General features: G+C 53.4%; 10 protein-coding genes across 10 annotated transcripts; all 10 read right to left on the reverse strand.

Annotated features, from left to right (window-relative positions):
• Positions 1 to 19: 19 nt before the first annotated feature.
• CORC01_12219 (alkaline phosphatase) lies at positions 20 to 2166 on the reverse strand (the record flags this gene model as incomplete). The annotated part of the gene is made up of 4 exons (XM_022623840.1): positions 20 to 1189; positions 1255 to 1321; positions 1373 to 1461; positions 1528 to 2166. 4 exons carry the CDS (start codon positions 2164 to 2166, stop codon positions 20 to 22), a joined length of 1965 nt encoding a protein of 654 aa, XP_022469670.1.
• A 1137-nt stretch (positions 2167 to 3303) lies between these two features.
• CORC01_12220 (TPR domain-containing protein) lies at positions 3304 to 5664 on the reverse strand (the record flags this gene model as incomplete). The annotated part of the gene is made up of 3 exons (XM_022623841.1): positions 3304 to 4792; positions 4854 to 5263; positions 5317 to 5664. The coding sequence occupies 3 exons, from the start codon at positions 5662 to 5664 to the stop codon at positions 3304 to 3306; spliced, it is 2247 nt and encodes a 748-aa protein (XP_022469671.1).
• Positions 5665 to 6519: 855 nt separating this feature from the next.
• Positions 6520 to 7403, reverse strand: CORC01_12221 (uncharacterized protein; the record flags this gene model as incomplete). Its single annotated transcript, XM_022623842.1, has 2 exons — positions 6520 to 7017; positions 7074 to 7403. 2 exons carry the CDS (start codon positions 7401 to 7403, stop codon positions 6520 to 6522), a joined length of 828 nt encoding a protein of 275 aa, XP_022469672.1.
• Positions 7404 to 8247: 844 nt separating this feature from the next.
• Positions 8248 to 8613, reverse strand: CORC01_12222 (uncharacterized protein; the record flags this gene model as incomplete). Its single annotated transcript, XM_022623843.1, has 2 exons — positions 8248 to 8379; positions 8458 to 8613. The coding sequence occupies 2 exons, from the start codon at positions 8611 to 8613 to the stop codon at positions 8248 to 8250; spliced, it is 288 nt and encodes a 95-aa protein (XP_022469673.1).
• Positions 8614 to 9372: 759 nt separating this feature from the next.
• CORC01_12223 (uncharacterized protein) lies at positions 9373 to 10347 on the reverse strand (the record flags this gene model as incomplete). The annotated part of the gene is made up of 1 exon (XM_022623844.1): positions 9373 to 10347. The coding sequence occupies one exon, from the start codon at positions 10345 to 10347 to the stop codon at positions 9373 to 9375; it is 975 nt and encodes a 324-aa protein (XP_022469674.1).
• Positions 10348 to 12535: 2188 nt separating this feature from the next.
• Positions 12536 to 14476, reverse strand: CORC01_12224 (uncharacterized protein; the record flags this gene model as incomplete). The annotated part of the gene is made up of 2 exons (XM_022623845.1): positions 12536 to 13666; positions 14084 to 14476. 2 exons carry the CDS (start codon positions 14474 to 14476, stop codon positions 12536 to 12538), a joined length of 1524 nt encoding a protein of 507 aa, XP_022469675.1.
• Positions 14477 to 15039: 563 nt separating this feature from the next.
• Positions 15040 to 17387, reverse strand: CORC01_12225 (fungal specific transcription factor domain-containing protein; the record flags this gene model as incomplete). The annotated part of the gene is made up of 4 exons (XM_022623846.1): positions 15040 to 16284; positions 16350 to 16817; positions 16876 to 17163; positions 17226 to 17387. 4 exons carry the CDS (start codon positions 17385 to 17387, stop codon positions 15040 to 15042), a joined length of 2163 nt encoding a protein of 720 aa, XP_022469676.1.
• Positions 17388 to 18907: 1520 nt separating this feature from the next.
• CORC01_12226 (uncharacterized protein) lies at positions 18908 to 19297 on the reverse strand (the record flags this gene model as incomplete). Its single annotated transcript, XM_022623847.1, has 1 exon — positions 18908 to 19297. The coding sequence occupies one exon, from the start codon at positions 19295 to 19297 to the stop codon at positions 18908 to 18910; it is 390 nt and encodes a 129-aa protein (XP_022469677.1).
• Positions 19298 to 19797: 500 nt separating this feature from the next.
• On the reverse strand, positions 19798 to 21087 carry CORC01_12227 (FMN-dependent dehydrogenase; the record flags this gene model as incomplete). The annotated part of the gene is made up of 3 exons (XM_022623848.1): positions 19798 to 19830; positions 19895 to 20696; positions 20774 to 21087. 3 exons carry the CDS (start codon positions 21085 to 21087, stop codon positions 19798 to 19800), a joined length of 1149 nt encoding a protein of 382 aa, XP_022469678.1.
• Positions 21088 to 21789: 702 nt separating this feature from the next.
• Positions 21790 to 22116, reverse strand: CORC01_12228 (uncharacterized protein; the record flags this gene model as incomplete). The annotated part of the gene is made up of 1 exon (XM_022623849.1): positions 21790 to 22116. A coding segment is annotated over one exon (327 nt), but the record flags the coding sequence as incomplete, so codon positions are not given.
• Between the last annotated feature and the right edge of the window lie 982 nt (positions 22117 to 23098).

The following is a 23098-nucleotide window of genomic DNA, read 5'->3' on the forward strand; positions in this document are numbered from 1 at the left end:
CCAGCCCATCGCCTCCCACTCACTTTCTCTTGGGCGTCGGCGAAGACTGTCCCAATCCAAGACACGAAGCAATCTTGAAGAAGACGTCCGTGTTATCATACACGCCCGCAAACGTCTCCTGGCAGGGTCCCATGGCAAACACCGGCACATCGGTCAGGGAATGGACGCCAGATGAAGATGACGTCGGGATGGTGCCCGGAACAAAGAAGCCGTCCTCGCCATCCTCCGGATTTGCGACGTAACCTCCATCCTCACCGCCCACCGCTACCCGGCGCGGTGCCTCGTGCAGTCGGTAGTTCTCCTTGCGATCAGGGTTGGCCCCGAATGCAGGCGCAATGGCGTATCGGGGGCTCCAGTTGGACGGGAAGTTGGGACCGGTGCCGTACTCGATGCCGTCGGGCCGGGAGACGGTGTACTGCGAGAGGCCAGAGCGCTCGTAGATGCCAATGGCGTCGCGCTTCTTGCGGTCCGTCTCCTGGGCGGCGAGGTACTTTGTGTCGGCGACGCCAAAGACGTCAAAGCCGTGGCCGTGGTCGGCCGTCACCACGATGAGCGTCTTCTCGAGCTCCCCGGCTTCGCTGAGCCTCTTAATCGTGGCGCGGATCGTGTCGTCGAACTCGAGCAGGTCGCCGAGGGCTCGGTCGTAATCCAGCGCGTGCATCTGCTTGTCGATGGAGGCGCCCTCGGCCATGAGGAAGAAGCCCGTGTCGTTGCTGCGCTCGAGGAGGATGTCGACGGCCTTGAGAGTCATGTCCTTCAGACCGGGAAGGTCCAGCGGCGCGGAGCCGTCACCGGACGGATGGGTCTCGAGCTCGGCAATGTTTTCTGTGAAAATCTTTCTGTCGAGCCAGACGGGCAGGTGAGAGGTGGAAAAGACGCCCAGGGCCGGAGAGCCGAGGGGCGCATCGCGAAGGGATGTGGCGTTCCAGCTCACCGAGTAGCCTCGCTTGCGGAACTCTTCGTAGTAGTCCTTGCCCTCGTACGACGTAGATCCAGGAAGGAAGGTCGAGGCGCCGCCACCAAAGTAGACGTCGGGCCCGGGGTGGCTGCTCCACGAGTAGTTCGTCATGCCATTGAGGGCTTGGTCAATCAGCGAGCCGGCGTTGGATCTCGATCTACTGTGGCCGGTCAACGCTGCTGGAGTAGCATCATCGAGAGCAGCGGTTGTTACGGCACCCCAAGCCGACCCCTGCAAAGATATTAGCCGTGATAAAGAAGTTTATTTTCACGAGGGAGATGCACCCAAACGCGAACCACCATCTCAACGATTGTCTCGACCTTGGGGTCGTCAAAGTCATCGGCCGATGAGTCGGAATACACACTGGCAAGCTATCAGTATCAGGTTCTTCTCACAAAGAGACCCCTTACTTACCCCATGGAGTCAGATGTGCCCTTGTGACCAGAATACAGCGCAGATGCAGAGTTGGCGCTGTCCGTGATGAAGCTGTCGACGGAATGTGTCTATCAAAAAAGTCTCAGAATACTGCCACGGTCGATTCCGCTTCCTTGATATGCCCCAAGCCTCACCATTTGATGCCCCAAGATGGGAAACTGGTCCATCTGCATACGAGACTGATACTTTCCGTTGACGCTCTTATGCCCCAGCAAGCGCGCGGCCGTAATCATGTTCGTCGTCATACCATCCCCAATGAACAGAATCACGTTCTTTGCCTTCTTTTCCTCGGCTAGGGGGCGGACCAACCATTCAGCCAACGTCTTCTTCGTGCCGTTATAATAGGTGAGCTCGACCGTGTAGTTGCCGGGCTCGTACAGCGACAAGTGACGGTACGCCTTGGACGCCACATTGACCACGGACTTGTTCCCCGCATCCTGGGCGAAGAGGTCCTCGTACCACGAAAACGTCCAGGTCTCGAGCTCAGGCTCCTCCTCGATCCCAAAGAACTCTGTGACAGACTTGCCGGACGGCTCGCTGTTGCTGGCGATCGTAAGGGTGAACTCGGGATCCGGAACACCATCGTTGAAGGCTTCGGTGCCGTTTTCCGGCGCGTGGATCTCGACGCGTATGTCAAAGTTCTGACCGGGGAGGAAATGGGCCTGGTCGGGGGGGAAGACGCATCCGAGGTCTGGGCAAGCGCCGAGTCGTTGAAAGGTTTGAGCGAGTGCCACGGGCGCGGACACCAAGAGGACCAAGGCGAGGGCGGACATTGTGGAATGTGACGGCGGGAAGAATCCGCGAGGTAGGTCCAAGACCGGATGACCTTGTGCCAACGTTGGATTGACGACGGACGCGTCTCTTTCAGGAACGGTTCATGATCATATACCGGAGCCAAGACATCATGGGCGGTCAGTTTAACCTCCTCATCCACGATCTCGCGACTAAACTCAACAAAGAAGGTCCAAGTAATTGCCGCGCGCAAGGTTCTTCACACATACCCGGAGCTGTAATGGATGAGCTTGGGGAAGAAGCATACTGGCGGGGACCCAATATACTGATCACAACAACCAGAAAGCAAACTGATCACGATGATTGGAATCGGCGGTGTCCGAAGGCGTCTTGACCGACCTCCCACGAGGCGGGGGGAAGACAGGCATGGATGGGCAGAAGGGTTCTTGGCTTGCAGCTTCATTGCTGCGTACCCCGCTCTTTAACGATTTCCCCTCACGGCCTAAAGATAAGCACGCGACCAGTTTCCTGGTCTGTGAGGGACATTTACGAGAATCTGAAGTGATGTTCTTGAGCTGTCAGGGTGTATTGTTGGTAAGTGGAGGTTGAACGCGCGGGGAATAAGTGCTACTGTGGTGTAATCCTTTCGTGTATAGATGGCATGCTTGGAAATACGTAATGATTGGGTAAATGTGCTCTTGCGAGACAACATATGAAGCGGATGAAGAAGTGAGCAGTGAGGATTTACTTTCAACCTTGTGTTTAGATGTAGCGTGGAGGACACACATCAAAGTCACTTTGTGGCGGTCCCATGTACCAACAGCTTTGAGGAAAGACAAGCAAGCTGAGATGGCTGAAAGCTTTCCCACAATTGAAAAACCTAGAAGCGCCAAGAAGGGGTTTTTCTTCGCAGCGATAACGCTATGCCCTGAATCATGCTCACTGTCCGCGATGCCAAGAGGAGCACCGTTCGCCAAGACCCTGATATCTCTTGTCCGCACGTCAAAACAAATAGCGCAGAACAAATTTCAACCTGTGATACTAGGTGATACGTAAGTGAACAAGCTAGCGGAACGTTCGGATGAACAAAAGATACGCGGAAAACACTACCGGATGGAAGTTGTCGTACGAGACGTTTCCTCCCCGATTCAACGAACACAACCATAATGACGGAAGCTTCACTTGAACGCTGCAAAAGTCTCATCAGTAACAAACCCAACCATGGTCTTCAAGCCGGTCCTCGCTGCATCCAAGCAATCCTCAGCCAATACCTGCTGGCCAAGCGCCGCGTATGCCTCAGACGACCACTTGAGCGCCCTGAGAACCTCAAACGTCGTCACCGCCAGAGTGTCTTTATACATCCACAGCCTCCCGTCCCTGACAGGATGGACGAATCCAAAGTTGCGAAACACCTCGCCCCCCCACTTGACAACCTTGTTCCACTGCTTCCTCGTATGCCATACCTCCGCAAGCCACATTGTCGGCCAAACCAGCATCAACCGCGGTAACGCAAGATCGTCATAGACCTCCTTCTCGTGCAGAGCCTCGAGCTTGTTCGTCAGCTTCTCAACCTGCCGTATCGTCGCGTCGGGATAGAACTTAGTAGGCCGCTTCCTCCTAATCAGAGCCTCAATCTCCGCAAGAGCCGCGTTCCTCTTCTCGTGCCGCTCCGTCGCGGACCCGGCTTCGCCGGCGCAGAGGGCGCAGCTGCAGACGAACCCCCAGCTGCGGCGGAACTGCGGCAGGCGGAGGAGGTACGCCGCCTTGGGCGGGAGGTAAATGTGCGTAATCTCCGTGCCCGCGGGAATATCGACGGTGGCCGTGGCAATCAGCACGTCCCCGATGAACGACCTATTGGCGTTGGGCAGGCACGCGTGGTTGGCGTAGGCCGAATACACCCAGAGCCCGCGCGACATGCCCTGCCGCCACATATCCCACTCCGGGTTCGCGGCCTGCGCCGAGACCCGCGCGCCGCTGAAGCAGTTCTTGCGGCGGATGGACTCGAGGAGGAAGACGTCTACGACGGGCCTGCCGTCGACGAGGGCGCCCTCGCGGCCGGTGCGCTTGTACGACCCGCCGTGGAGGTCGAGGACTCTGTTGTGGATTGTCGGGTTGTCTGCGCAGAGCTCGACGAGCTGGGCGTAGGCTGCGGCGGAGTTGTGTTCTGGGTTGAATTCGTCGGGGACGCTGGTGGCCTTTTCTGCAAAAATGATTTCGCCGGCCTTGATGTTTTCTCTTGCGAAGAGGCCGCGGCCGTGGTGCGGTGAGTCTTTGACTTCAGTCCTTGAGAGGAAGCTTGCTCTGTCAATGTGGATGTTCTTTGAAGTGACGCTGGCTGTCATGCCTGCGAGATCATAGTTGCCTTTTTCTTCCTCCAGTCTTTCCAGGCACCTCTTATAGTCCTTGCGAATGTTGGTAGCTTCGGGCTTCATTTCCAGAGCTGACTCGAAGTATTGTTTGCTGTTCTGGAAATCAGGGAGCTCGTACGACGCTTTTGCGGCAAGAAAGTAAGCTTTCCAGTCTGAAGATCCACCTCTCGACGAGAGGGCATCAGACAGTGCATTGTCAAAGCACTTCAAGGTGAGATTGATACCAGCCCGTTTTGATAGAACGTCAGTTCGGAAGGATTTGTCCTCTTCTGTTGCCAGTTCTAAAGCTCTTGTGTAGCTGGAAAATGCGTGTGAGCAAGCAAACATTTGAAGAAAGGTGTGTCTCATCTTGCTCTTACTTTGCCACCGCCAAGGGAAGATTGTTTGAGATGAAAGCTCGATCGCCATCCGCCTTCCAGTCCGCCGCATTTTCAAATACAGGGGCCGCCTTGAAACCCTTCGGGATGAGAGCGTCATCTGGCCCTTGCCGAAGGAGCATGATGTCCGAGGGGTGGTCGACGCAAAGCATAAAGTCGTCGTCTCCGCCGAATCGATAGTACGGCTCCTTCACAAGAACCAATGAGCCTTCCGGGATAAACTGCAAGATTGTAGAGCTGCCCTGGTTGTAAAGTGCCATCTTGTCGACGCTGCCATACTGATCCTCGACAATCGTAATGGTACCAGCTCCTGTATAAGGTGGTGCGATTGTCCTGAGGACGACGTATTTGTCTTCGTGATGATTCTCCACCAGAAGCTCGTCGAGGCGCATCTAAGCATGGTTAACGCATGTTGGTTTTCTCTCGATTTTGGGAAGCCACGTACCGGCGAGAGCTCCTCTGCAGACTTGACGGACGGCGGGTAAGACAGTGCCAACACAACCTTTTTCACCATTCGTGGCCCACTCTGCTGTCCGGACTTTTGTTGCTGTTCAACATACTCGTTGTGGGTGCTGACGAGTGTATCCCTCGGTATGCGGGTTGGAGGTGGTTTCCCTGAATGGGCTTCAGCTTTCTGCAAGAACTCTAGAGAGACATCGGGGTCGACATCGGTGAGAATCTCCTCGACGCCAATTTGGAGGTTGAAGTCAATGGTGTTGAGTGTTGGGTGCGTAGGGTTTGCTGTGTCGGCGTCGACGTCTGCGTCGACATCGTGTTTTTGATCAAGTCCCATGGTGGCTATAACACCAATTTCCGGAAGTTAGCTATCTTTGAGGGCGAACGAAGGAATGAAATGAGCTGCCTTCATGAGACCTGGTGACCATTCAAACAGTTGAAGATTAGGACAGTCACGAGAGATGTGTGGAAAATGAGCCCAAGAAAGACAAATGGGGGTTGGAATGGATCCGTCCCAGGTCCGAATGCAGCCAGGACCAGTCTTAAATGTACGCATAGAAACCCAAGATGGAGATGGAGTTGCGTTCCGAAATAGGTGTCATCTTGACGGGTTCCGTTGGTCTCTACTACCGATTCACCGCGGCATGGTGGGAGCAAGCACGACGTGTCTTGGGCGCCGGTTCCAATGCAGACAAAGCCCTATTATAGCACCAATGACAGACGTCTCCGTCACCACTGGGCCCGGGGTACCGTGCCGGTTGAGTGTGGATCTCGGAGGGTGTCAGTCCGCTTTTCCTCGAACGCCGTAAGAACGGCCGAATAAGCGAGCCCAGATCTCTTTTGGGACCACCTTCTCCCTAATTCTTGACTGAGCCAATGGCCGGCACGGAGGAGACCAATAAAAGAGTGCCCCAGAAGAGACGATCCTTGCATCTTGTTCGTGAAACCTTGGTCAGGAATAGAATCAGTGACAGAGAACCTCTTTGATTAGTGTTGATGATACCTCCCACACACAAACAGCGTAATCAGCTGGGGCAGTTGTGACATTCCAGCCACTGCCATTTACATCTCCCAATCCACTCATAGCAAGTTTCTTCCGGTAACGATATGACCTAGGACAGACCCTGTCCCACACTTACTCTTCACATGTTGCAATCCCTTCGTGACAACCCTCGCAATAGTACAATCTCCATCAGAAAGAAATCATCCGACGAGAGTCAAAGATTTGCTCCACGTTCTTCTGCACTGCCTTAAAGCGCATGTAGTCGCAGGACTCGCTCTCGAGGTGGTTGATGGTCGCCGCAAGGGTGGTGAACTCCCGGCCGCAACGATGATTCGGGCAATGGTAGAGGTTCTGCTGGTGAATAGGGGAGTTTAGGTGTTGGTTGAGGCCCGGCAGTGTTGTGAAGGCGCGGTGACAGAGATAACACTCGTAAGCCCCGATGTCGTAGTTGTACGTTCGCTCGGTGGCGGTATACGTAGGAGATCCGTGCCACTCGAGAAGCTTCTTGGAGATGAGTCCGCTGGGGTCGCGCTGGCGCACGGCCAGATAGAGCTTGTCGCGGTCGAGAGGGGCGTTGGAACAGCCGCCGCGCTCGAGGTGGTGGATGAGACCCGTGGCGGTGGTGCGGGTCTCGCCGCAGAAGGGACACTTGACGTTGCTACCGAGATGAGTCTTGGACTTCAAGTGCTAATGAAAATGAGTCGAGTTAGTAGATTGGCGAGAAGGGGGGGACAACTGCATACCTGACGAATGCTGTTCAGGTTTTCGAACCAGCGGTCGCAGGGTTCGCAGAAGTGGTGCTCTTGGACTTCATGGTCGCTACGGTCCTGTTCATCGAAGAAGCGATCGTGACAGACGTGGCATTCATATTCAGGATCACCTTGAGAACTGGATTCTTGCCAATGGTCCAGCGCATTCATGTGCTGGTCGACTGCCTGCCGACTGCCAAAATAGCGGTCGCAAGTTTCGCACTCGTAAGGGGGCTCGCAGTGTCCGGTAGCCTTGAAGTGCTGTTCACGGCTATGCCATCCCGCTGGGAACTCGCGCCAGCATGTGCCGCAAGTGAAGGTCATGATTTGTATAGCAGCCCTCTGGAGGGGGTCGTGAGAGTGATTTGGGCGAGCTATGGGAATAGCTATAAGGCGATGGTGGTGATGATAACGCGGAAGTTAAGGAGGTAGAGTACGTGCGACGTCGGAGAATGGTTGTAGATCGGCTGCTCTACTCCTCGCTTTGTGCAGAAACCACGCTCGACTGAGGCGGGAAAAGAGATGGAAGAGTTGCGGTTGGTGAAGCGAAGGAGAGGTTTGTGACCTGGTGCATGGGAGGAGGGGGAAATGTTGGGAAGACTGAAGTAAGACATGGGCGGAAGAAGTGCCTGCCCGGTGTGCGGGGGAAGGGGAGGGGAGGGGAGGGGAGGGCCAACCTTGATACTCGGCAAAGTGGAAGGTGCGATCTGTCTGTGACTGCCTCATGCTGCTCCTATCTTTCCGGTGGGTAGCTAAGCATCTCCAACGATGCGGGGGTCATTTTGTCCCAGGAAGATTTGATACCAACCTGTCTTAGGGTGGAAGGTACAGTAATTACCTTATGCAGAGATAAACCCTGATATTCTCAAAGTTCCGGTCAAACCTCAAGGGCAGTGACTGGTAAAGAGCTGATGTCTTCATCAATTCTTCGTAACTGCCTAGTTTGGACGCTACGTGCAAGTATCTGATATGGTGCTCACAAATTGGTAGGTAATAGCGCGTCACTAAGTGAGCTTGTTAATGTGTTTGAAATACTTGTTTGAAAGTTGGCAAATCCAGTAGACTTTACATTTGTGGTCGTTAGTAACCTTAGCCCAGGCGAGTGCTTTCATAACAATGTCATCGAGTTCTTCGGTCTCCACCTCGAGCAGTTCGTTGTCCGCTCCGTTCAAGACAGATCTTCCTGTTCCATCCTGCTAAAGTCGGCCACAAGGAACTCGACGTATGCGCCACGATTGTCACCATTCTGTAACTTGATCTTGCCCTCCCGCATAGCTTCGTCAGTGCTAACCCTAGTAGTCTATCATTTCGTGTCAGTTAGCCTCTCCGACGCCGTAAGGATTGCCCGTTGTGAGATTGTTAGAGCAGATAGCCTGACGTATCGATTCTTGGTCTCTTTAGAATGCTTGAAAATAACGGTAATTGGCTTGCTGGTATTTATAATGGTCGTAGCCGTGCATGGCTCACTGCCGGAGTCGTAGAGGATGGCTGAACGATTTTTGAGGTCGAACCCGGATTCGGGGACCAACACCATCGACTTACACTTGCGTTGGTGATTAATTCTCTTCTAAGAAAAAGCTATCAAGATTGGGCATTGATGGTGGTATATGTGCACAACCATCATGTCCGTCACGTTGAAAGGCTAGCTACATTCGAAAACCAAAAATGCATTTATGCTTCGTACCATACTATTCCGTACACAAATGATCACTTTGATTTTCACTACATGTCTCCTATTATCTGACTAGTAAGACTCACAGTCAATTTGATTGAGTAATCTTCGTGGTCTATCCTCTCACCTGGCTTCCTTCCAATCCGCAAAAGCTTTTGCGTTGGCAAATCCACGAACGACGCGCGCCTTTAATAACATATTGGGGCAGTAGATTTTAATCAGATCAAAGTTATTATGAGAAATCTATCAACGAATATACATTTTTACACTATCGATGGGGGGAGAATCGCCCCACAAGGAAGTGAAATGGTGTTTATCCAAAGCCATTTAGCCGATGTGCGGCTGAACACCACACTATGGAGGGAATTGCACACAACATTGGAAAATCAAAGACGGCGAGCTCAGTGTCATTTACGCACGAGCACCCAGCCGCCATGCCGGAACTCCTGAAATGCAACACAATACAAAGACCCGGAAACGAACCACGTACGCCGACCTCCGGAGCTGCCGGGCTAATGAGGACCAGTCCACTTCGGCGGCGGCGCCTGCGCGCCTGCGCGCGCCTCGCCGAAAGAATCGCAGTCAAGATCCGAGTGGCACGCGGGGATCCTTGGGGACTTGCTACGAGCCGTCACCTGGCACCATCCAGGGGGCGCGGTCAAACTCCTGGTTCGTTCCATCATGCTCTGTTGTTGCGTTCAAACGTTTCCCAGGTTCCGCGCCAGTAGAATCGTCTTCGTCAGAAGAAAAGTTGTAAGAAGCAGAAGAATCAGAATCGGAATCCGTCGTGAGTTCGGGCAACGTGTTGTCGCTAAAGTACTCTGGCGACTGCACGAGTTCAGAGACAAATTGCAGGGGCGCGAGTCGTGCGCTATACGTGCTACCGTCAGACTCGTCACCCGAGGGCAATTCGTCTAGATCCGGGGAGCAGAGGAATTGCGCAAAAGACTCGTCGCGGCCGAGTTCAGCGAGGGAGAGGTCAAGAGCGAGTTGCACATCGTCGTCGTACGAGGCCGGCTGCCGAGGTTTGGACTTGCGCGCCCGCTTGGCAGGGCGCGTGGTGTACTCTGGCTCCGAGAGGTGGTCAATGAGATCCAGACCGAAAGCAGAACCGCGGAGGTGCTCATCGTCATAGAGAAGCCCCATCCGATACAGCTGTGCAACATCGGGCGCATCGTCGGGGTGGAGCCGGGACTTTGTTGTACGCGGGTCCCGGAAAGCTTCCTCCCTCTCCAAGGACGGCGTTCGACGGTGCTGCTCGCCGGGGAGTCTGTGGCCGCTCGAGGCCAGGGTGCGGCCCTCGGCCGCCTCGTCAGTGCGCCATTGCCGTGTTGAGCGATGCGTCTGGCGCCGAGAGGTCTGCCGTTGCCGGCGGGCCCGTTTCTGGTGGTTTGCGGTGAGAATGAGGTCGAGGAGAGGGAGTTTGAGGCCGGCGAGCTCCCGGTTCAGGGCGATGGAGCCGTCGGCGTGGAAGTAGGCGCCGTTGTAGTGGGCGCGGGGCTGCGGCCTGTTGACCTGCGGGGGGCCGGGGGACAGGTACCGCTGGGTGAGATCAAGATCTAGGGCATCGCTGCTGTTGTGAAGTCTTAGACCCATGCTGGGCAGATGCTTGGCTTTTATACGCGGGTTGTGTCCGGCTGTGCGTGAGGTGGTGTAAGTGAGGGACCGGGAAGGAAGCGTGTCTAGGGAAGGGCGTGAAGAGAGTTTAGGTGAGTGGCCGGCGAGGTGGCTTTCGCAAGGGCGCGCGCTGTGGCTTGAAGCTTGTCAAAGTTGATGGGTTCGTGATGAAACAGATGGAACATCGGCGAACAGCAGAGATCAAATATAATGTATTTGGACAGGTCGCTGGCAACGTGTTGATGGTGTTGGCCCCCATAAGTGAGTTGGGCCTGGCGTAGGCTGTAACGCGTAGGCGCCACCATTCACCCCTGTAGCATGCCGTGAGAACGCTCCCGAAAGCTTAGCGTTAGTCCAGTTCGGGGATGTTCAAGGGTCCTAAGGGTGGGTTGGAAAGGCCGCTGATTGGGGACCCAGTGGCTGATGAGGAGTGAGTCATTCTTGGCCATGATGAGGGCGTAGCGCGTGCTGTGTTACCTGGCAGGCTGACAGGCTACACGGCGCGGGATATTGCGTAGGGCTTCGACTCGACCCGATCTCATCTTCCGTACACGATTGCCTTTTCTCTGGTTCACCTATTGGTCTGGACGAGATCTTGGGCCTCTTGATTGCCTGCCCTACTTGGAGACTTTCCCGAGACATGGACTGACAGCGAGGACCCGCCAATGGCAAGGGGATTCGTGCCCTCTGTTGGCAGCGGTTAGCCGAGGCACAGGGGAGTCATCAGCAAGGATTCCCGCCCAAGCACCTTGGTTCTGAAGACGTGGAAACAAGATGAGAGTCCTCGTGGATGGTGTAAATCATGGATGATGATTCACACTGGATGAGCTGGTGAAACTGGAAGCCAGTCTCGATTACTGCCAAGTACGCTCTTGTTGCGTTCGTCTCATTCGGCAACCCGCTGGCAAGACAAACCCACAGAGTTGGTTGAGTCACGATACGGGGCTGTCGGCGATCAATTGGGTTCGCTGCATAATCCCATCCCGGCCGCTACTGCAGCATGGCTTTGGGATGACTCCCACATCCCTGACCAGACGAATTCTAACACATGTGAGTTGATATTTCAAGTTGATGAATTTTCAATTCGACATATTGATTGGCCAATTGGTTCTGCCCAACATGTGAAATGGATTGGTAAGGCACACAGCTGGGCGCCGGGTCATATCGCGAGCACTTCTTACAACCCAGCAGCCCGCAACCATCCCTGTACTCCTCTTAAGACTCTTACGAGCGAGAGAACTTGATCAGTGGTCCACGAGAAACCTATATGTGACTTTGCGTACCATCACTGAGTGGCATCACATGCACCTCACAACATTTTTGACAACATCTCAACGAGGGGAACCGACTGATCGTCATCATTAGAAAGACAATGTCGATGGTAGTGACAACTCTACTGTAGTAGCCTGGTCACTGTACAAGAATCCGCAGTTTAACCGAGGTGCATTTGGTAACGACTGCCATACTGTCAGCTGATTGTGTTGTTAACAAGATTCATACCTCGCTGACTCACTGCGACTCTCTTGGATCGTGCCCGTTGATTGGACACAATGTTGTAGCACGTCGCTAAACTGGGGATCGATGCAAAGGCATGCTTAGCCTGTAGGAGAACAGGTCGTTGAGGGAAGGGCTTTCACCATGCAAGTGATCTGGGATGAATGATCGTCAGTCATGTAATTCCTGGGCGCTTTTGTGAAGTGACACAGCCTACAGCGCAACTGGGAATGCCTTCCAAGCTGAGCGATTTGGCAGCCATAGTGGAACTGCCAAGGCTCACCAACAGGATTCTGTCTGCAACCTGTAGCTAAGGTAACGTAGTCGAATTCGCTTTCACCTCGTCGCCTCTGCCGTGAGGCCGGGTTGATTACTTGTCAAACCCCCGAGAGGTTGTCAGGCATTTACTACATTTGAAAAGGCGCTACATATTCCACAAAATAGCTTGTTGGAATTTGGGTACGATAGTCCGTCTTGAGCTGTGGCCATGGTATCATTCGACTTGCAATACAGTAAGGAAACAACACATCTTGGGTCTGGACCATACAAAAACTCCATGGTTCAGGTCTAGGCCACCCACTTATGACTTGCTTCCCAAAATTGGTTCAAGCCGAGTAGCTGGCAACAATCCCTTCTGGAAAGTGCAGGACTTCCACTTCGCTGCCCACATCAGCTATTGCAGAACCAATCCGTCCCCCGAACCAAGCTCAACAAAGTCATACTCTGGCACTCTTCCCTTCATCCTCGCCTCCTCGGCCTCGACAGCCTGTTTGAGCGTGTACTGTGTGCGTAAAAGCAAAGGGGCGATGAGCCCACCGCCCTTCTTTGCCTCGTCGTGTGTCGCAACCCAGTACCGAGCTTCCGTCTCGGCCACAGCCTGAATGCCATTCAGGGCTCCCAAGTTTAGCTGCTTCGTCATCCAAATACGGACGTCGTGAAGGCCATGCAGTAGAGCCAGCGTCGAGAATCCAGAGTTGCGAATGCACTCCAAGTCTGATGCTTTTATACCGTGAGGAGAGTATAGTATGGTCTCTGGATTGCCCAAGTCAAAGGCGATTATGATTGCTGAGTGATAGTACAAGGCGTTTCCTGCTGTGATGACGCGTCCAATGCCCACCCATGGCGGGAGGTTGGAAATGCTGAGTTCAGACTTCCAATCTTTGGTTGCCGACGAGAACCCAGGAGTGGTGGTGACGGAGGAAAAATGACTCCATGACCGGATCAGCTCAGCTGCTTTGTCCGTGGCAAACACTGGCGTGGACTTGGGGAGTTCTTCTAGAGTTGCCTGGTGGCAATGATCGGTGAACTCGTGGGATATGGTGACGACGTCAATGTAGGACTTATCTGTGGTCTTTGGCTGGTCCGAACCATCTTCAAAACCGGCAAGAATCGAGTTGAGCTGGTCCATAGTTTTCACGCTGGGTTCGACCACATGCCACTGCGTGGAGAACCATGACGCGACGTCGGATTGGGGGCCCTGCAGCCACGGGTCTATGAGGATGTTGAAGCGCTTCCGGCCTGGTGGCGGAGAAGTTGAGGGCGGATATGGTAGTTGGATGAGCCATGTGGTGTCGGCGTTGAGGTGGACAAGGACGGGCCGCTGGGCCTTCAGTGCTTCCAACCATCCGGTCCGATCGCCGACTTTGATCGTCAGCGGTGATTTCGTCGAAGTGTCTTGGATGGCCATGGGAATGTCGCTGGGCTCGAGGTTTCGTAACAGAGATTCGAGAATGAGGTGATCATGGGGCGGGTTCGTTGGGGTTTGCTCCGTGTGCAACGGCGAAATTGATGTTGGATTGATGACCTAAACAGGAAATACCATGACGTAGTCGAGTCGTTCCCGAGCCGGTGGTCCGATTCCTACATTTACCTTACTAGAGGTGCACGGCTATCATTCCTAACTACTCACCACTTCACATTGATTGCGATGCTTCTAATTGAACGCGAAAGGACGAAGAACATCTCCAACTTTCTGAATCTCTGCATGACTTCCACGACGGCCGCACGATTCCTAGGATGAATTACTGTCATCTTCCCCTCGAGTCTGCAATAGACCCGCGGTTCGCAGAAGACTGCGCAATAAGATGCGAATCTTCGTAAGGTAGGAAAGCTAGTGATAATAGAACGCGAGGGTTGTCAATGAGAGACCTCTCACCTTCTCCGGAATCCAATTTCCTGCAATGGCACTGACCCCCTGGGGAACTTATCTCCAGACACCAACCGGGACCACGGGTAACCAACGCCGTGCCTCATTGAGAACAGCCGTCTTGTTCGGCAACGCAGAAAGTCGCTGGGTGTCTAAGTCATCTTCCGACCTCACTTCGCGGATCTCGACTTCGCGGATCTCGACTTCGCGGATCTCGTTGACAAGGCGAGCCAGGTTGTCTGAGTTCCGAAGCAGCAAGTACGTGACGGTTGCCGTGGTCTCGCAGCCAGCGACCACGAACAAGGCGTAGATGTCCCTCTTAGCCTGGCCGTTGATGATGCTCAGTTTCGCCCCCTCAATCCACATAACTCTCCATACTTGGCGCATCGAAAGCTGAGCCAGAGGAGCATCGGCGCATCGCTCCTCTTGTTTGCACCGCCATGTAGGGAATACCTGAGCAGGCGGCATAGGCTGGACCGGAGAATTCGGCCAATTCATGGAACTACGCATTGTGTATAGACTTGGCGATAAACCAAATAGGAACCTGAAACAAGGAACATTAGTCCATGTTCGGCGTCTGCTCGTTGAGCAGATGCCAGACTTGACTAGCAAGAAGCGCTGCTCCCACAAGCAGCTGTATTCCACCAGTATGTGACAGCTTTTCCAACTGCTTGATGGAAGACGCATGCCAAACGGCCAGTATTCCGTCTTCCTGGATGCCGTATGCGATTGTAATGAAATACAGGAAATTTCGTCCGTAGTTTAGATGCAAGGACGTAGTGATGGCCATTTGCACCAGCGTTCTATCAAAGTCGGTGTGGCTCTACTCGAAGTTGAAGGCAAGAAGACTAGCTAAACTATATGATAAAGAAATGCGCGACCAAAAAAATCTGCTGGATCATTTGAGTGTTCCAGCCGCGTATACTGGCATATTCCAACGGCATTGACTAGTACGGACTATTTGAACCAGCCCGCACGATGAATGAAAACCAAAAGTAACATTTTGCCCCCGAGTCCATTCAAAAGCCTCCTCACAGGGTACTCGGAAAACCTGAACCTCTCGGCCGCTCTTCATTCTCCCTGCCTGCCATGGCTTCCAAGAACGACCAGTCATAGGTCTCATGATTGGCAAAATGATCCCGACCGATGCCAATATATGCAAAAGGCGGCACTCCTCTCGACGGCAACGCCTGCGCACACATCTCGGTGTCGACCGGCGTGGTACCCTGGAGGTTCAACGCGCCCTGCGTATTCTCACCGCCTGCCAAGACGTTGTCGACCCGGGCTCGCAGCTTGATGATATACTCGGGAGTCTCTGGCGGGAAACCGGATCTGGTCAGCAGATCCGCCCTCTTCGACCACGCCCGCAGCACGAAATGCGCCAGCGTCGCGCACGACTTCTCGGTAACGTTGTAGATCCCGAACCGGAACCGGTAAAAGATTTCAACATTTTCCCAAGCCCGCTGTACGTCGGGACCCTCGAGTCTTTGTCCCAGTAACACCACGACGTAAAGCAGTACTTCGTACTGGAAGTTGTAATCAGCGAACCAGCTGAACCCATTGTTCTCCGAAGCCGCGTATAGAAACGCTGTATGATCGAGCATTGACACCGCCCACTTGAAAGCATCGTCTGCTTCACTCTGGTCCTCTAGACCGGGTTTGGGTCCGACGCTGATGCTCTTGATCAAGTTTGTTTTCTGCTTGATGAGAGCCGCTATCAGCCCCTGCGCCATGACGTGAACCTGCCCTGCATGGGGGTTGCAACGATTGTCCAAAAGGTGCTGGAGACTTTTCTCTAATAGCTCAAAGTGAGTCACATAGTAGCTCATCTGCTGTTCTCTCGTCCCGCCGGCCACCGGGGAAGCTCCAATTGATTCGTTCATCTCGCCCATCATTTTCACGGGCTCGAGACCGGGCGTTTCCACAAGGAACTTTGTAATCTTGTGCTGGATCATACAGAGAATCATCTCGGACGGGCCGTCGCGGTCCGGTGTTGGTTGCGTAGCGGCCGGAAAGATGTCCGCGTCGTTTAGGTTGCTCGGCTCTCTGGCGTCCCAATCACGAGGGAGCAACGAGTGACCAAAGCCGGAGAAGAGGGCGAACTTTGCGTCGAGTGATACCAGCTGCCACCAGACTCTGCGCCTCATCTCCGACTCAAAGGGCTTGAGGCCAAGCTTGTCTCCGTCCCGGTGGAGACCCATCTTTTGAGCAATCCGTATGACGGTGCCACTGAAGACCCACGAGCTGTGGCGGTCGTATCGGTCTTGCAAGGAATACTGTTGATCATGTCAGCTTATCAAGTCAGCTGTTTGGGGTACAGGATCATAGTTCTCAAACTTACCAAGTACAGACAAAGGGCTTGAAGTATGACAAGGTCGTTGGTCCGCATAAAGTCAAGACGTCGCATCGTTTGGCGGATTCCAACAGAGAACGATGACACGGCAGCTCCTTTGGACTTCTTCATCGCAATGAAGCATTCCTCTTCAGTCATTGCAACAACCGCCATCAGGAAGATCGACAGCAGAAGTGCCACCATGTTTTGTGGCAGACCTTGAGTGCCGTTGGTAGCTTCCACGACGTATCGCTGGACGCTGTGAACATGGATCACCTTTGTAAAGGGGTTCACTCTGTCAAGAAAGGTCTGCCACAGCTTGAAGACAAGCGCGGCACCCGGCCAAGATTGGAAAAGCGAAGCGTCGGCGGCATCATCTCCCAGCAGGAGATCTGCGTTGGGGTCTGAAGGCACGCTCTCAAGCGGACTGTTGCGTTCATTTTCATCCAGGTTGATCAGTTCACCCATGGCTCGAAGCTGTCAGATTCTGGGTCAGTGGCTGATGGCATACGATAGTGTGGTGAGAATGACGTACCTCTTCGTTCACCAGCCCCAGGAGGTAGTTGTCCATGAAAGCGACCTTGCCATTCTGGTCTTCTATCAGCTTCCCTTCCGGGGTCCATTTGGAGACTGGGGATGGGTCCACAGGACTTCGAGATTGCGACTTCTTGGGCGTGGTGACTGTGGTCGGGGAGGCAATCGAGGCTAAAGTTTGACCGCTGAGAAGCTGCTCACACCGGGCCAGGCGTGATTTCAGTGCCTGATTGTAAGGTTTCCTGCCTCGCGGAGGAGCCGGTGTCCCGGGGATACATTCGGTAGAAGTCTGGTAGTTCATCAGCCTTGAGCCCCCCTACGCGCGGAGTGACCCGAGGAAACAGGACGTACCCTAATGCAGTTTGCACAAGGAAACACCCGGCTGCACTTGATTTTCCGCTTCGAGCATGCTATGCAAGCAATGAGACGCCGAGCGCTGCTCGGTTGGTCACTGTCGGGAGACATGGAGTCCGGCCCGGAGGCTCCGGAGGCTCCAGGTAGGAAGGTGGCCATGTTTACCTAGGAGAGACGGGCGGAGATTCCTAGCGGGCCCGAAGGTATAAGCCGGCGCAGTTGAGGAGAAGGGACTCTACACGTGTTCGGAAACGAGGTCTGACGTGGAACGTTTTCGGCAATGGTGCCGCCTCATTTTCATTTGCTCCGTTACAGAGTTTCTGGCCTTCGGTATCAAAAGTTTGTCCGAAGATCCGTAACCCATGTTTATATGTTTACTAACTAGCGCAGTGCGAACCCCCAGTCCCCCCAGTCCCCCCCGCTTTAACACGGCCTCTCAGATAGTGCAACGCGAGTTGTCAGATAAAAAGTCATGGCTGAGAGAGTGCTCGCTCTTATCGATAGTACATTTACAGACGGATTTGTCTGTGGACGCTTCTCTTTTTTCTATATCCTCATCATATTTGCTGCACCCTGTATTCAGATGGCTTTACTGAGTTGCTGTTGCACCTGAGCGTGACCTCTGTGGGGCCTTGACAAAAGGCCTCATGGCGGGAGTTCCATCTCACTCGATGATGGACTTCAGTTCACTCACACATCATGCACACGCACTCATGAAATAGCCGTACATCAATGAAAAGCTGTGCTACTCCCGTCGTAAAACGAGAAGCAATACTCCATTAATTTTAGGAGATAAGGTTAAGAATAAAAGCCCGTACCTAAACTCAATTCATGGCAGGGAAGTAGGGGTTCAACCTTCCGAACTATGCGAGTAGCACATGAGATGAAAGATGCTCGTGCACATTCAAGACGGAACAATATGCTCTGATAGTTGTGACTTGCAGCCAAGCGAGTTGATTGGTCCGGCGATGTAGGCAAACATTGATCCATGCCCACCTACCCGGTTTTCTTTACTTGCCTAATACTACTCAAAACCTGGTGATCCCTTTGAGAAGATAAGCTCGAAGCACTTGCTTGCATTACATGAGTCAGTTCAATAACAAGGACGTTTTGGATCGGTGGTACGGATGGCTATTGTTGCGTGGCTTTCGCTATTTTGAACGAGCCATATGAAGAGACGGTTCACTTTAATTTGTGCAAGCTTGATAAAGAGAAGATAAGATTGATTTGAGCACGGCGGGCTGGAATAACTGAAGGGACTATAAACCGAAAATTACGAGTTCTTAGTACAAACTTAGAAAATTCCATCCTTGTAATTCTCCGGGAGCTCACCGACGAGCATTCAGACTACAAATACCTAAATGAAGGCTAATAAGAGGACCTCATGAAACTCTATAAATTAGTAGAGTAGACGTAATCTGCTCTGCGTGACGTAATCATATTCAAGAGTCGATCGCTGTCAGAAAAAGACTTCGTACCTCATCGTCGGCGGCATTCATTTCGACTGGGACAAGTGATATGGCAAAGAATGTCGTCAACGAGAGAGTGAATTTGGTAAATTTTTACTTCTTTAGAGGAAAAGTCGCTGAAGCTTAATTCATTTTGGCAAAAATATAAACCTTTTGCAATGTATCCTTCATTGTAAAACACCGGATCAGCCAACTTTTCAATCCTCTCAACTACTTCTTGGTAAGCTTAGCCTGCTTAGGGTGGACCTTCCGCTCTTCAATAGCCAACAGCCGCATTTTTTTCACACAGTAACATTCAATATCGAGATCGTCAGTTGTGGCACCGCAATCGCCAACAGGGTGGTCTTCCTCCAATTCGTGAGCGGCGGAAAAGTCCCAGTCCGAGCCAAGGATCTTGTTCAAGGACTCATCTGAAAAGCAACTGCAGGCAGGGTGGCAGTAAGCGCAGAGCTTCTTGAAGATTCGATCCTCTACCTTCTTTTCTGGGCACTTTGGATCAGATTGTGATGCATTTTTGCAGCTGACGATATTTTGCTTGAGACGGCTGATCTCCTTGCCGCACTCGGCGCAGATACGGACGACGTAGATTGTGACACACATGGCGCACTGCTGAGAACCTTTCCGTCGTTTGTGGTGAATTGGCAAACTTGGCAAGGAAGGAGTAAATAAGACTTCAAGTCCCCTCGAAGAAGCTGCAAAAGATAATGACGCTCGAGGCAAAGTCCTGGAAGCACTTCCGGAACCCGGGGCTATATGCCATTTGAGCGGGTGAAGACTATACTGACATTACATTGTGACTGATCCTTTGAGTCTAATGAGACTCGGTACTTCGTTCATGAACTATGACAACGGCAATTCCTTTCACCGGGATTGTTTCCATAGCTCATGTGGGTCATGCCAATTGAGATTGAGCACTATTGTTGTAGTAACACAAGGAAGTTTTTGTTTGATTGAGGGGTATCAATTCGCAGGCAAAGGCTATATGCAGCTAGAAAGAAAAGTGTATGTACAGCACTCATATGGTATCATTTACGTCATGCGAATCAAGCGAATAGATCCCCCTCAATATCCTGACTTCACAACTAGCACCTATTGAGCGCTTAAGAGTACCAGTTGTTGGGAGTCCACTTGACCTGTTTGAGGTTGTGAGTGTTTATTCTTCGTTGTTGAACATGAAGGATAAAAATTGCAACTTACGTAGCTGGCATCAATCTTCTTCAGATCAGGGACACCGAGGTTGCCGGCGTCGATGGCAATCTCGTGCTTGAGGATCTTGATGGCCTTCTCAACACCCTCCTGGCCGAAAATGTTGGAGAACATGATGGGGCGGCCGAGACCGACAGCCTTGACACCGAGAGAGAGAAGCTTGAGGACATCAGCGCCATAGCGGACACCACCATCAGCGTAGACCTCAATCCTCTTGAAGATCTCGGGGTCCTTCTCGTAGATCTCGAGGGCGACCTCGAGGGAGGAAGGGGATCCGTCCAGCTGGCGACCGCCGTGGTTGGAGAGGACGATGGCGGGGACCTTGTTCTCGATGGCGGCCTCGGCGTCCTCGACAGTCATGATGCCCTTGATGATGATGGGGAGGTCGGTCATGCTGGACAGCTTGCGGTACTCGTCCCAGGTGATGAGGGAGTAGTCCGAATCGGCGGAGCCGACGGCGAAGCGAGCAGCGCGGTGGCGGTTGCCATCGGCGGCGGAGTCGACGGTGTAGACGATGCCGTTGGCGCCGGAGGCCTTGATGCGGTCAAAGAGGACCTGGGTGGCGGTGTCGTTGGTGGTGAGGTACACCTGCTGGAAGGCGACCTGACCCTCGGCCTTGACCTCAGCGATCTGCTCAATGGTCTTGCCGGCGTAGAGGGCGGGCATGTAGAGGATGTTCTGGGCGGCGGCGGCCTTCATCAGGTTCAGCTCGGCGTCGGGATGACCGTAGTCGGCACGGGCAGCGGGGCTGATGAAGATGGGAGCAGAGAAGTTGTGTCCCAGGATGGTGGTGCTGTGCGAGTTTAGTGATCTGCAACAAGGCCAAGACCAAACGAAGGGGGTTCGTCTGAATAGGAAGCTCGGACTCACTTGAAGGTGGACTCGATGTTGGTGATGTCAACCATGGTACGGGGGCGGAGGCGGTAGCGGCCAAAGACCTCGAGGTTATTGCGGTAAGACCATTCACCAGCAGCGCCGTTGCGGTAGTAGGTGTAGTTCTTGACGGGGAGGTAGTTGCGAGCAGCATACTCGAAGTCAGGGAGGCCGACCATCTGGTCGAGCTTGGGCAGAGCGCCAACAGCGAGGTCGCCGAGGGCAAGCTCGATACCGGTATCCGGCTCGTTGAGGAACGGTCGGGTGGCAGCAGCGCCGGCCGCGAGAGCAGAGATGAGAGCAGCACGCATGTTGTCAGATAGTGAGCGAATGTAAATGAGCGATGACGGTGAGCACGTGTGTGATGAACATCAAGGTCAAATTACATGCTGAAGGGACGGCCCTACGAGTCTATTTATCATGGCCACGACAATACCACTAGACGTCAAGTTCTTCCTCTAAGCTTCCCCCCCTCCCCTATACTGCATTGTTCTTGGCATCATTCCGAGCCTCCTTGCTCATATCCGCAGTCGCGTCGACGAGCGGGCCAAGCGGTTGCTACCCAAGGTCTACATGTCCAGAGGTATTCCCAACGGGCTCCATGACGTGCGCCATGGGTGTCGGTGAGCAACCAGGCGACGTCCGCAGAAACGGAGACGGCGGCCCCGTTTCCAATGCTGAGATGCAAGTGGGAGCTCTACACTACCCAAAATCTCTGGGCATGATGCCCCCCGACGCTGAGGAATGGCTGCATCCAGGGAAGGTCGGTCTTGGCGGACGGGCTGTCTTAATTCTTTCGGAAAGTCGGGTGGCACTCGGTGTCGTCCCAGGAAACTTGGACAGGCGGGTCAGAGTCAACCCAGGCCCCCAAATCCGGAAGCTTGACTTTGGGCCTGTCATGAGAGAATGATGGATGGATAGCAACGATGGTTCAAACTCAGATAGAGGACGCCGACCCGCTGCCAAGCTTAATGGTGCTGCAAAGCCTCCCTGATCCGGGGAGAAGCCCGTTATCAGATCTTGTAGGGTGGACCAGCGAGTGCCGTTAACGACCCAAGAATTGACGTATCAACTTGACGCAAGGCACGCGGGATGGAGCTAGTTTCACGTTTTTTTTTATTCTCTTCCTCTAGTCCGTACAATGTGCCTGCCTGTCTGTCCCTCCCCCGTCGGTTCCCCCTCTGCAGACTCCAGAAATATTTCAGCCACTGGCAGTTGACTGCAAGGGTGAGGCGGGTCAATGACTCGCCCTGGAAGGAGATTTGGTAGCTTAATAAGGCGGTACTTTGGCTGAATAATAACGGAGCCAAGGTAATGAGCCAAGTCGTCGCACAGGGGGCCGATGCTCCTAGCCTTCTAGCGAGCACATGACAGCAGTCCAGCCGGCGCGATGGGGCTTGGACAAGCGCGCGGGTGGTGACATTGACTACAACGCGTGGGAAGCGAGGTCCCAGAGGTTTGGATTGCGACTGTTGACCCAGTCTTGGAAGAGGATCCCATGCCACGGAGAGACTCCTGTCCCCGATCGAGGGATATTTGGGGCTTCACACTTCCAGAAGTTCGGTCGACTTCCGACTTTCAGTCATCGCGAGGAATAGGAAGTTGGCAAGCTTGGGGGGAAAAAAGGTTCCCAGCTTCCTCATTTGCATCCGATGTCAACATGAAGTCGCCTATCTGCTGTTCATGTAGATTTCCGAGTGTTAGTCCCGTGTTCCTGGGGCATTAGCTCTGTGAGCATTGTTTTACGTCTCTGATCTCCCTTAATTGTTTATTTGTTGTTTGCGGTTGAAAGCGCACTATCCTTGAATCGTCCGTTGTCTGGAAAACATTTGTTCGCTTTCTTCTTCAAAAACAGGGATAAGCTTCCCGCTAGAGACACAAAAAGGGAGGTCGCATCTCCCGTAACATTCCAATGTTACCTACCACATTTGCACATGACGTATCTAGGAAGCGAGATTTTCCTCGATGGCTCCATTCAGTCTTTTCTCTTATTTTTCTTGAACCAGGCCCCGACCCGAAGTTGAGATTGACAAGGCGTTGTGAGAAAATCCTGACCCTCAACTTCCCGAGGTTTGCATCGCGAAAAGTTCCGATACCTGGACCAGGGGTCCAATTCAGGCGTTTTCGAGGGGGGCCAGCCGTCCCTCGGACTTATGACCGGCCATAATCACAAAGTCTCGGACCCGTGCGGGAGCCCCCTCTCGACCTTCCAGATAGAGTTTGCTGCCGGTGGTGGCAAGGAAGGCAACCGAACACAACGTAACCTGTGGCGGAGCCGTAAGACGTGGAAAACCCCCCTTCACACCCCCAGGGAAGAGGGGG

This window comes from Colletotrichum orchidophilum (genome assembly GCF_001831195.1).
Source record: "Colletotrichum orchidophilum strain IMI 309357 chromosome Unknown Scaffold_146.1, whole genome shotgun sequence".
In the NCBI taxonomy this organism is placed as follows: Eukaryota; Fungi; Ascomycota; class Sordariomycetes; order Glomerellales; family Glomerellaceae; genus Colletotrichum; species Colletotrichum orchidophilum.